Source organism: Physeter macrocephalus, chromosome 9, assembly GCF_002837175.3.
Source record: "Physeter macrocephalus isolate SW-GA chromosome 9, ASM283717v5, whole genome shotgun sequence".
Taxonomy (NCBI): Eukaryota; Metazoa; Chordata; class Mammalia; order Artiodactyla; family Physeteridae; genus Physeter; species Physeter macrocephalus.
The window spans coordinates 75,837,379-75,850,686 of record NC_041222.1 but is presented as its reverse complement, the minus strand read 5'-3'; the positions used below and the strand labels follow the sequence as shown (position 1 = coordinate 75,850,686).

The window sequence follows — 13,308 nt, the reverse complement described above, 5'->3', positions numbered from 1 at the left end:
CATTTCCTCTAAGATCAGGAACAAGACAAGGATGTCCACTCTCACCACTGTTATTCAACATAGTTTTGGAAGTCCTAGCCACGGCAATCAGAGAAGAAAAAGAAATAAAAGGAATACAAATTGGAAAAGAAGAAGTAAAACTGTCACTGTTTGCAAATGACATGATACTATACATAGAAAATCCTAAAGATGCCACCAGAAAACTACTAGCTCTAACCAATGAATTTGGTAAAGTTGCAGGATACAAAATTAATGCACAGAAATATCTTGCATTCCTATACACTAATGATGAAAAATCTGAAAGAGAAATTAAGGAAACACTCCCATTTACCATTGCAACAAAAAGAATAAAATGCCTAGGAATAAACCTACCTAGGGAGAAAAAAGACCTGTATGCAGAAAACTATCCACATTTGTTTTTGGTAGAATATAATCATAGTATGCATTCAAAAGTCAAATATTTTCTTGGGTTATTCACTTTTATTTTCTGGTTCTTCTTATTCACCTAAGTACCTTTGAGTATTTAAGTTTGTTTTTCTTAAAAAGGTGGATATTATTTTCTTCCTCATGGAGTGATTATCAAATCTTCAAATTCTTGACAGTTAGTAATTGCACAAAGAAATAAAATGGCTGCTGAACATTTTTTTTTTCCAAAATGGCTCTTTCAGGAGATTTTATTAAATGGCTTTAAAAAAATATGTATTATTCAACCTCCCATTGGAATAGGTTATTACCTACCTTTTCCCTGAATTCCAGAAAAGGAGTTCCAGAAGTCATTCTAACTATTCTTTGGGGAGATTAGAAATAGTAACATTATTTTTCTTTGAAATGCTATGGGGAGGAGAGGAGAGAAATACTTGGGTCATGTACCCAAGACATATGAAAATGTTTTTTTCTCCTCTCCCTTCATTAAGTTGTTCAGCAGATATTTACTGAGTTTAAACTATGTAATATATACTGTGCTAGGCAATAAGGATGTGAGTATGGACAACACCATCTGCCCTCAGGGAACTTAAAGTTGAGGTGGCCTCCACCACAAGTACTGGGATACAAAAATATATATCCAAGTCTTACCACGTCCAAAATAATTTCTTACCAGAGATTTAGATCCCCCAAATAAGATGTTATTTGGATAATTCAGAGAACTGCTAGGTTTTCTGACAGGAATTCATCAGATTTTTTTTTTCCTACAGAGGAAATCTTCTTTGGCATATGAAAAAAAGGTTTTGCTGCCACCATTTTTAGTGCCTACACTTTCTCTCTAATGACATCTCCTAGGAATCTTATGAAATGTTTCATGTCCTTAAATCCTCACTACTTTTTCTTATGCTATACTGTGTTTTTTCCCTAGAGACTCTCCTCTGATTACTAGTTCTTAATAACTTATTTTAATATATTTCTTCTTTCCTTCCTAGCAATATATTGTTTTGATAGATCCTTGAAGGGACCCCCGAGGTCTCCAGATATCAATGACACATAATATGAACTTTAGGAGCCATGGAGGGAGATAACATTATAACACTGTCAAACCTGTGGGCTGAGGCTTTGTTCAAGTCTATTCCTTCGTGATCAGCATTTGCTTATGACCTTGGGATGTTTCATAACTCACCTAACCTTCTTCCTCTTCCATTTTACTACCCAAGGTTTACTACGAGGATTCAATGATTATTTGTTATATATGTGTGTGTACACACAGTGCATTGTGTAGCATAGCAAGCACTCAATAAACATTCTTTTTAATTTAGTAGAAGAATGGTACTGTCCATTAGACTCAAATAGCATAATAAGATCTTAGTATATGACAAAGTCCAAGTTATACTGTTTCATTTAAAATGAGTGATTTCTATTGTATTATATCTAGGAAGAACATGTTCTTTTCCAACTTGAAGAAGGGATTGAAGCTTTGGAAGCTGCAATTGAATACAAGAACGAACGTATCCAGAGTCGCCAGAACTCGCTCAGAGCTTCATTTCAAAATCTCTCTCATAGTGAAGCAAATGTCTTAGAAAAACTAATCTGCCTGAGTCCTGTTGAGATTAGAGCTATTCTTTTCAGATATTTCAATAAGGTTTGTTTTTCAGGGACAGAGGATTTCCTTATAAAGAGGGGTCGAGATGCTTATACAGCTCACATTTATGTAGGATTTACAGCACTGAATGTTGTCATCTGAAATCTTTGCACTTATCCAAGTATGTAGGCCTAACTTTGTGAGGTTCTTAAAGTTGAAGGGCCTTTTGAAAGAAGGGCTTTTGGGAATAGTTTTAAAAACCAAAGAATTTAAGTTATATTCCTCAGTCACTATTTCTTGGTTGTATGTTTTCTAGATTTGATTGTTCCTACTCAGCATTCGTGAAAAATCAAGGGCCCTCCAGGTTTGGGTTCCCTTTCCTTCATTGCTGTAGGGTAGGGGTAACCTGTACTTTCTCATTATACCCTATGAATTGAAATGGAGGTGAAATGGTGCATCAGTGACAAAGATAGTAATAGATTTTAGCATTAACCTGGATGGGCTTAATATAAATTAAAATATTTTATACAGATTTGACAGCTTACTGATAGAGATGTTTCACAGCATTGAAAACTATATCTGTCTTTTCTCTAATGTCTTCTCTTAAGATACATATTATGAAGTGTTAAACAAGTAGATAACTCTTTTCTCTGAAAAATATATTCAGTTTAAGAGAATAGCAGACAGTTAATGAAAAATGAAACACAGAAGTTTTAAAATAAAGTTCTAATTCTGTTAGACAATTGAAATAAAGATGACTAAATTAATGAAAATGTGGTACACAGCCCTCCTCTTGGATAATTACCATCAGTAGTAAGCGTCTATTATTGATGCAAGTGTATCCCATCACTGGGTGTGTGGAGGGCAGAAATATTGTCTGAGGCTTTGACACAGATAACTCTTCTGTGGTGTTCTTAGAGCAAGGGTTCTTAACCCAAAGCACCCAGGTGAAGGTCAGTGGATTTTCTGGTCTTAAGAACTCTTTGTAGAAATGAGTATTTTTCTGGAGAGAATGTCATTACATTATTAACAAGTTCTGTGACACAGATAATTGTCTGAAGTGTTTTTACTTTATATCAGTGCAGAGAGGAACCCACTGGACTAAATGTACAATCTGAGACCGAACTCTATAGCTTAAAAATTCTGTCACTTATTTATAACATTCATTTTGGAGTTAAAAATGAGAATTATCTAGATGTTACAGAAGTCTTTCGATTCTTGATATCTGTTTAGACTGGAGAAATGGAGTTGTAGGATTATAAATGTAAACTACAAAGATCATGTCTAAGAAATGATGGAGGGGTGATTGTTAGAGTAGAGCAACATTATATTTTAAATGAACTTGTTACCAATTCAGAATCTCAACAAATTAAAAAGGCTGTTAGGTTATCTTGTGGGTATATGACAAAGCATTTGCCTAGTTATACCATGGGGATTAAGGGAGCTCATCTTTATGAAGTCTAAGAGAAGTAAATTAGTCTATTATATTAGGCTGTCTAAAACACACTTAAAAGATCAAAAAAATGTCTTTGCTAGGTGGTTAATTTGCGAGAAGCTGAACGGAAACTACAGTTACAGAATGAAGAAATTAAAATGAAAGTTCTGGAACGGGATAATGTGGTTCGTGAGTTGGAATCTACACTGGAACATCTGAAATTGCAGTGTGACCGGAGACTGACCCTTCAGCAAAAGGAACACGAGCAAAAAATGCAGCTTCTGTTACATCATTTCAAAGGTAACTGTCCCTTCTCATCAGTTGTGTAAAGGTGACGTGTAGGAGGGGGATTGGGAAAGGAAGGTAGGACAGAAGTGGATCACTTAAAGCCCAACATGCATAAATAGTTACTACTTACATGTGTTTTGTGCTTTATATGTTTTGGTCCACATGTTGGGATAGTTGACTTTGATGTAGGGCTATTCATGCTTGAAATGCCATCTCCTCTGCCTGTCCCCAGTGCCACACAGAGAACTGCTGCAATCCTGTTACTTTGTTGTGGTCTACTTTTTATGTAGGAATGTGGGATGACTTCTGGCTTGGTGGTGTACAGTTGAAAAGTTCCCCATCTCTAGGATATAGAACCTTGATATTTAAATCACTTTCCCTTCATAAAATTAAACTGATAGGTTCTGTCAGATTTCTGGTTATATTTCTTGTTACAGTTTTCACTAAATTATAAATTTTATGCATTAAGGTTATAGCTTAGGTCAAAATTAGTCTACCATTGATGGGCACATAGTGTTATCAGTGCACAGTAGTTCAACCATCAACTGTGGTATGGAGTTGTCATAGCAATTGGTCTTCACAATACCTGGGTTTATGGCTGGTACACACAGTTGCTATGGCAACAAAATCACTGCCTGGTGACACTTCAACGCCTGGAATGCTTCAGTCCAGGTTGCTTGGCTATTTAGTCTTGATTCTCATGAATCTGTAGCTGGAAATGTGCTAAAAAGGATCTGGAAGAAGCAACCTGAGTAAGCAGAAAATTGGAAAATATATGCATTTGTGTGTTGAGGCAGTTTGCTTCTAAGTTAATTCTATAACGAGTTAATTAGCAACAAGTTGCCTGATGACAGGATTTCCTTGACTGGATTCCATATGTTATTTCATTCAAACATGCTTTCCTTACCTTATGTTAATTCTGTCTTAAGTCTCTAAAAGTGATATTTTAATAGAATTTTTAATATGTTTTTCAAGTGGTTGGCATTTTACCACAAAAGTTCATGCTTTAGTCAAATGAGAACATTTAAAAAATCATTCGTTTCTATAGCTGGGACAAGTTTTTCATAACAAAGTTATAACTGAAAATGTTAAAAATTTATGAATTTTCTAATTTCAACTGAATATAGGCCATAAAATTAAGTTCATTTTTATGATATCCTTCATGGGGATTCTGATTTGTGATATTATTAATTTAAAATGTTTTTTAAACAAGATGATGGGTTAATATAAAATATACAGATATACTTAGATCAATTTTTACAAAACAACCAATTATAACAAAAGAAAATTACAAACCAGTAGGACCATTTTATAGATTTACCAATAGGAAAGAGTAGGTCTGAAAGTGTGTATTTCTGAAGGTCAGTAAACTGCGTTTTACTGGTTCTAGAACCTAACCCAAAGGGGACAGTTTTAGATATTCCTAAATATTAATTAGAAGCTTTAAAATTATATTGTGTCATAAACTAGAACTTTACTTATGCTTTATACACCCCCCTTCTCCTTTTCTGGTGGTGTTTTCCTTTGTAATTTAATCTTTCTAGCCTCTTTTGACAGGTTTCCGGTTTTTGAGGGTTTTTTTGGTCATATATTTCTTGGGCCTATAAACTTTAGTCTTATGATTTTCCATATATCCATGGTTCCTGATATAAATTTCAAGACATTGATGCAGCTGGACAGAGTTCCAAATGTGAACCTTACTTCTGCTCTTCTGAGGATAAATTTAGTTAGTAGCTACTCAAAAGGTGCTTATGAATCATGAAAAATGCGGTAGTTGGTAGGGATTAGGGTGGAGAAGGGCTCATCCTACTTTGAAAAATTTTACAGGCAGAAGACTCCAAATTGTAGCTGAAAACAAATCCAGCCAAGTAATAGATACATGTAACATACTTCTGACCCTACAATACAGTCTGGGAGCTCTGTTAGAATTTTCAATCATTTACTTTAAACTGATTTTAAATGTAAATTTCTGTTTTATAGAGCAAGACGGGGAAGGCATTGTGGAAACTTTAAAAAATTATGGAGATAAAATCCAGCAGCTGGAAAGAGAGCTTTATTTCTATAAGAAAACCAGCAGAGATCTTAAGAAGAAACTTAAGGAATTGGTAGGGGAAGCAATTCGGCGACAACTAGTACCATCAGAAAGTAAGAGATTTAGTGTTACTTGTCACGCCAACACCGTAGCATGGTTTGTAGTGGAGCCTTTCCCAATTGATTGGATTATTTAGGATTAGGTATTTAACTTCTCTTTGTCTCTGTAGACAAAAATAGTTGTCTAGTCTATGTGTAACACAGAACCACTGGAGAAAAGAATAAATGAACAAATGTATATGTGTGAAGGAAATGATCATTTATTGGATTGCCTGCCATGTACCAGGGGCTCTTGTATTCTCTAACTCACTTAATTCTTAAAATAACCCTAAATATAGGATAGCTGTTGTTTTCCTGTTTTATAGTAAATTAAGCCTTCTGATTATCATAAAAAAGGAAAATAGAGAATAATAAAAGTAAAGGTAAAATAATATTTATGTATTTCTAAGATCAGTCAGGTTTTTTCATATCATGACCTCTAGAAATTCAAACATATAATAAAACCCATCGTTGAGACAAAGGATGTTTTCTTGCATAATTATATGTAGATATGTAGAAATACCATCTTCCTCAGTGAAATGATAAAACATGACAAAGAACTTTGCAAAAGCAAGAAGTGCCATGAAGGTGATATACTGTTATGATTAAAACATATTGTCTTACTACCGTGTGTAAAATAGATAGCTAGTGGGAAGCTGCTGTATAGCACAGGGAGCTCAGCTCGGTGCTCTGTGATGACCTAGAGGGGTGGGATGGGGGTGGGGTGGCAGGGAGGCTCAAGAGGGAGGGGATACAGGTATACGTATAGCTGATTCACTTTGTTCTACAGCAGAAACTAACACATTGTAAAGCAATTATACTCCAATAAAAAGAAAAAAGAAAAAACATATTGTCTTTAAGCTACCAATAGAGAGGAATCAATATCTCTAAAATAATGTATACTCATTTTATAAAAGAATTAGCCTTCCTTTAGAGAAAGTATTCTTCTAATAAGTTAAGAATGGCTTTTGAAAAGTTGACTTTACAGCTCTTTTTAGGAACACAACTATTTTGTACCTGTAAAGAAAACTAAAGATGGGTACAAACAAGATATAGAGTACACCTGAAACTAATATAATGTTATATATCCATTATATCTCAACTTAAAAATATAATTATAAAAATTAAACCATAAAAAATATAGAAACCAGTGGAAAATGATATATATGCACAATGAAAAGATATATACTGAATATATAATATAAGCAGAATTAAAATAGTTTTAAATCTTAAAACTTAGTAATATTTTAGAAAAGTAGTTCTAATACTACCTTATATTTATTGTATTTATCATTTACAAGCATTTTCCCAAATAGTTCAGTTTAGCCCTCAAACTCAGGGTAGGCCAGTATATGCTAACCTCATTTTTAGATGAGGAAATTAAAGCTTAGAGCAGTCCAGTGACTCATGAACCGACCAGTAATTAGAGCATGGTCTAAGGTCCCTGGTCTTCTGATTCCTGGTTCTGTGTTCTAGTATAAAAGTCATTTTAGGATAGAGATGTGATACAAACATACGAATTCTGCCAAAGAGACTAACCTTTCTGATTTTCAATGTAGTAATGCATAGGTGTTTACTCATATAATTAAAATATTTACTTGAAATACTGCCTGGAACATATAGCTGAACCTTTTACTTGAAACACTATCTGCAAAAAATTAAAATGTAAACAGGTATTAAGTAGGAAACAGAGCAATTAGCACAAAACCATTTTTGCTTTAAAAAAAATCACTTTCAAATTTGAGATATCTGAAATTAGATGTTTACTGTTTAAATGGCCCATGTTTATACTGCTGAGTCTACTAGACATCTCTTAAAATGACAGTGTGGTATATGGTGGTAAACAGGTTTAAGAAACCTGGATCTGGGACTTACCTGGTGGGCCAGTGGATAAGACTCCACGTTCCCAATGCAGGGGGCCAGGGTTCAACTAGATCCAGCCTGCCGCAACTAAAGATCCCGCACGCAGCAACGAAGATCCCATGTGCCACAACTAAGACCCGGCGCAGCCAAAATAAAATAAATAAATAAATAAATAAATATTTTTTAAAAAGAAAGAAAGAAACCTGGATCCTAATCATGCTCTTTAATGAAACAAATATAAAAAGATTTTAAAAAGCTAAATAATCTTGGAGATGTGTAAAGTGAGGATAACTCCTGTTTTACCAACTTACCTGGGAAGTCTAGTCTTTATCTTTCTTTTTTTGGCTGCACCACGTGACTTGCGGGATCCTAGTTCCCCCGACCAGGGATCAAACCCCGGCCCCCAGCATTGGAAGCTCAGAGTCCTAACCACTGGACCGCCAGGGAATTCCTGGAAGTCTAGTCTTAAAAATAATAATGTTGAAGATGTTATCTCAGCTAATTTGCTATATCCCCTAAAACCATCTTAAATATCTTTATTTTTTTGGCTATAAAAAGTAATACATAGTCATTATAGAAAACTTTGAAAATATAGAAAAATATCAGAAAAAAACACCCATAATCCTAGCCACAACTATTAACATTTCAGCATAATTCTTTTCACTGTTTTCCTTATGCTTTAAAAAAATTCATTTGGAATCATATTGGTGATATAGCTGGTACTATATCCTACCTCAAAATGCAGCTCCAATAAAATGACATTAAATAAGGCTTGTTTGAATTATAAAATATAACAGTTTAAATATATCAAATTTTGAGTTCCCTAAACTGTATTATATGCTTAATAATCAGTATCCTAATTAATATATAACTGTCTTGGTATTCAGTTGATTGGGTTTTGTTAGTAGTCTTTTCATTGTCTGCCTACCAGACTTTATCTGCTTTGAATATTTTTAGCACTTTCAAATAGCAAAAGAATTAATCTTTTGACTAAAATATCTTGGTCACTTCTAAAAAGTGACCAAAAAGACTAAAAGCACTTGGTCATGCTTCTGTTACAGTGCATCTATTTTCTAACATTTTGTGTGGATAAAATCAGTATATATGGACATGCAGTCTATATACTTGTTTAAGTATTTAAAACTCTATACTTTTTAAAAAATTGAATAATATTTTATTTTATCCCAAAACAAAACATAAAAGTCTTGAAAGATACACAATGTAAGACATAAATTCTTATTTGGTTAAATCCAAGCAACTCTTTAAATTCAGCTTTAGCCATAATTAGAAGAATTTAATTATTGTTTCTTTTCTTTGGAGAGGATTGTTGTTTGAATATAAAAATACTTATATATCATTCATTTCAGAGCTTACATTGAATTTCACTGAGAAAGGAAATTCTTTTTTAGCAAAAGTTATGAGCTTAATTATAAAATATATAATATTTTGAAGACATTACACTGGAGGTACAGTGTTTATGACACAAGAAAAATTTGATGAATGTATATGATACTAAATGCATTAATTAGATTTGTGTGTTATACCATACATTTGTAAATATATAATTTGCAATGTGGTCAATTACATTAGTAAAACCATTCTTTTTTTTTTTTTTTTTTTACTTTTTATTTTAACATCTTTATTGGAGTGTAATTGCTTTACAATGGTGTGTTAGTTTCTGCTTTATACAAAGTGAATCAGCTATACATATACATATATCCCGATGTCTCCTCTGTCTGGCGTCTCCCTCCCACCCTCCCTATCCCACCACTCTAGGTGGTCGCAAAGCATCGAGCTGATGCCCCTGTGCCATGCAGCTGCTTCCCACTATCTGTTTTACATTTGGTAGTGTATATATGTCCATGCCACTATCTCACTTTGTCCCAGCTGACCCTTCCCCCTCCCTGTGTCCTCAAGTCCATTCTCTACATCTGCATCTTTATTCCTGTCCTGCCCCTAAGTCTTAGGTTGCTTCCATATCCTGGCTATTGTAAATACAGCTGCAGTGAACATTGTGGTACATGACTCTTTCTGAATTATGATTTTCTCAGGGTATATGCCCAGTAGTGGGACTGCTGGGTCATATGGTAGTTCTATTTTTAGTTTTTTAAGGCACCTCCATACTGTTCTACATTGTGACTGTATCAATTTACATTCCAACCAACAGTGCAAGAGATTTCCCTTTTCTCCACACCCTCTCCAGCATTTATTGTTTGTAGATTTTTTTGATGATGGCCATTCTGACTGGTGTGAGGTGATACCTCACTGTACTTTTGATTTGCCTTTCTCTAATGATCAGTGATGTTGAGGGTTCTTTCATGTGTTTGTTGGCAATCTATATATCTTCTTTGGAGAAATGTCTATTTAGTTCTTCTGCCCATTTTTGGATTGGGTTGTTTGTTTTTTTGTTATTGAGCTGCAAGAGTTGCTTATAAATTTTGGATATTAGTCCTTTGTCAGTTGCTTCGTTTGCAAATATTTTCTCCCATTCTGAGGGTTGTCTTTTGGTCTTGTTTATGGTATCCTTTGCTGTGCAAAAGCTTTTAAGTTTCATTAGGTCCCATTTGTTTATTTTTGTTTTTATTTCCATTTCTCTAGGAGATGGGTCAAAAAGGATCTTGCTGTGATTTATGTCATAGAGTGTTCTGCCTATGTTTTCCTCTAAGAGTGTGATAGTGTCTGGCCTTACATTTAGGTCTTTAACCCATTTTGAGTTTATTCTTGTGTGTGGGGTTAGGGAGTGTTCTAATTTCCTACTTTTACATGTAGCTGTCCAGTTTTCCCAGAACCACTTATTGAAGAGGCTATCTTTTCTCCACTGTATATCCTTCCCTCCTTTATCAAAGATAAGGTGACCATATGTGTGTGGGTTTATCTCTGGGATTTCTATCCTGTTCCATTGATCTGTATTTCTGTTTTTGTGCCAGTACCATACTGTCTTGATTACTGTAGCCTTGTAGTATAATCTGAAGTCAGGGAGCCTGATTCCTCCAGCTCCATTTTTCGTTCTCAAGACTGCTTTGGCTATTCGGGGTCTTTTGTGTTTCCATACAAATTGTGAAATTTTTTTTCCTAGTTCTGTAAAAAATGCCAGTGGTAGTTTGATAGGGATTGCATTGAATCTGTAGATTGCTTTGGGTAGTAGAGTCATTTTCACAATGTTGATTCTTCCAATCCAAGAACATGGTATATCTCTCCATCGATGTGTATCATCTTTAATTTCTTTCATCAGTGTCTTATAATTTTCTGCATACAGGTCTTTTGTCTCCTTAAGTAGGTTTATTCCTAGATATTTTATTCTTTTTGTTGCAATGGTAAATGGGAGTGTTTTCTTAATTTCACTCTCAGATTTTTCATCATTAGTGTATAAGAATGCCAGAGATTTCTGTGCATTAATTTTGTATCCTGCTACTTTACCAAATTCATTGATTAGCTCTAGTAGTTTCCTGGTAGCCTCCTTAGGATTCTCTATGTATAGTATCATGTCATCTGCAAACAGTGACAGCTTTACTTCTTCTTTTCCTATTTGGATTCCTTTTATTTCTTTTTCTTCTCTGATTGCTGTGGCTAGAACTTCCAAAACTATGTTGAATAAGAGTGGTGAGAGTGGGCAACCTTGTCTTGTTCCTGATCTTAGTGGAAATGCTTTCAGTTTTTCACCATTGAGAACAATGCTGGCTGTAGTAGTGGTGAGAGTAGACAACCTTGTCTTGCTCCTGATTTTAGCGTAAAGGGTTTCAGTTTTTCACCATTGAGAACGATGTTGGCTGTGGGTTTGTCATACGTGGTCTTTATTATGTTGAGGTAAGTGCCCTGTATACCCAGGGTTTTTATCATAAATGGATGTTGAATTGTGTCGAAAGCTTTTTCTTCATCTATTGAGATGATCATATGGTTTTTCTCCTTCAGTTTGTTAATATGGTTTATCACATTGATTGATTTACATATATTGTAGAATCCTTGCAGTCCTGGGATAAACCCCAGTTGGTCATGGTGTATGATCCTTTTAATGTGCTGTTGGATTCTGTTCAGAATTCGCCTGTGAAGGCATCTGGTCCTGGACTTCTGTTTGTTGGAAGAGTTTTAATCACAGTTTCAATTTCAGTGCTTGTGATTGGTCAGTTTATATTTTCTTTTTCTTCCTGGTTCAGTCTCGGAAGGTTGTGCTTTTATAAGAATTTGTCCATTTCTTCCAGGTTGTCCATTTTGTTGGCATAGAGTTGATTTTAGTAATCTCTCATGATCCTTTGTATTTCTGCAGTGTCAGTTGCTATTTCTCCTTTTCCATTTCTAATTCTATTGATTTGAACCTTCTCCCTTTTTTTCTTGATGAATCCGGCTAATGGTTTATCAATTTTGTTTATCTTCTCAAAGAACCAGCTTTTAGTTTTATTGATCTTTGCTATTGTTTCCTTCATTTCTTTTTCATTTATTTCTAATCTGATCTGTATGATTTCTTTCCTTGTGCTAACTTTGGGCTTCTTTTGTTCTTCTTTCTCTAATTGCTTTAGGTGTAAGGTTATGTTGTTTATTTGAGATGTTTCTTGTTTCTTGTGGTGGAATTGTATTGCTATAAACTTCCTGCTTAGAACTGCTTTTGCTGCCTCCTGTAGGTTTTGGGTCATCGTGTTTTCATTGTCATTTGTTTCTAGGTATTTTTTGATTTCCTCTTCGATTTCTTCTGTGATCTCTTGGTTGTTAAGTAGTGTATTGTTTAACCTCCATGTGTTTGTATTTTTTATAGATTTTTTTCCTGTAATTGATATCTAGTCTCGTGGCATTGTGGTCGGAAAACATACTAGATACAATTTCAATTTTCTTAAATTTACCAAGGCTTGATTTGTGACCCAAGGTATGATCTATCCTGGAGAATGTTTCATGAGCACTTGAGAAGAAAGTGTATTCTGTTGTTTTTGGATGGAATGTCCTATAAATATCAATTAGGTCCATCTTGTTTAATGTATCATTTAAACAATTGCTACATCTTCTTCTTGGATTGATCCCTTGATCATTATGTAGTGTCCTTCTTTGTCTCTTGTAATAGTCTTTATTTTAAAGTCTATTTTTTCTGATATGAGAATTGCTACTCCAGCTTTCTTCTGATCTCCATTTATATGGAATATCTTTATCCATCCCCTCACTTTCAGTCTGTATGTGTCCCCAGGCCTGAAGTGGGTCTCTTGGAGACAGCATATATATGGGTCTTGTTTTTGTATCCATTCATCCAGTCTGTGTCTTTTGGTTAGAGTATTTAATCCATTTACATTTAAGTTAATTATCGATATGTATGTTCTTATTACCATTTTCTTAATTATTTTGGGTTTGTTTTTGTAGGTCTTTTCCTTGTCATGTGTTTCCTGCCGAGAGAAGTTCCTTTAGCATTTGTTTTAAAGCTGGTTTGGTGGTGCTGAATTCTCTTAGCTTTTGCTTGTCTGTAAAGGTTTTAATTTCTCTGTCAAATCTGAATAAGATCCTTGCTGGGCTTTAATTCTTCTAGGTCTTGGTTAAACGTTTCTTGTATTTTCTCCATTCTGTTTCCAAGATTTTGGATCATGTTTACTATCATTACTCTGAATTCTTTTTC

General features: G+C 34.4%; 1 protein-coding gene across 6 annotated transcripts in view; it reads left to right on the top strand.

Annotated features, from left to right (window-relative positions):
* KIF27 (kinesin family member 27) overlaps nt 1–13,308 on the top strand; it is a 91,423-nt gene that overhangs the window by 67,813 nt on the left and 10,302 nt on the right. For 5 of the 6 annotated variants that reach the window (XM_024132892.3, XM_024132887.3, XM_028494089.2 and 2 more), the window contains 3 exons: nt 1,862–2,068; nt 3,545–3,743; nt 5,712–5,876. In XM_024132892.3, the coding sequence (XP_023988660.1) occupies nt 1,862–2,068; nt 3,545–3,743; nt 5,712–5,876 (571 nt within the window). The remainder of the gene's footprint in view (nt 1–1,861; nt 2,069–3,544; nt 3,744–5,711; nt 5,877–13,308) is intronic. The other variant, XM_028494090.1, reaches the window with a different exon arrangement.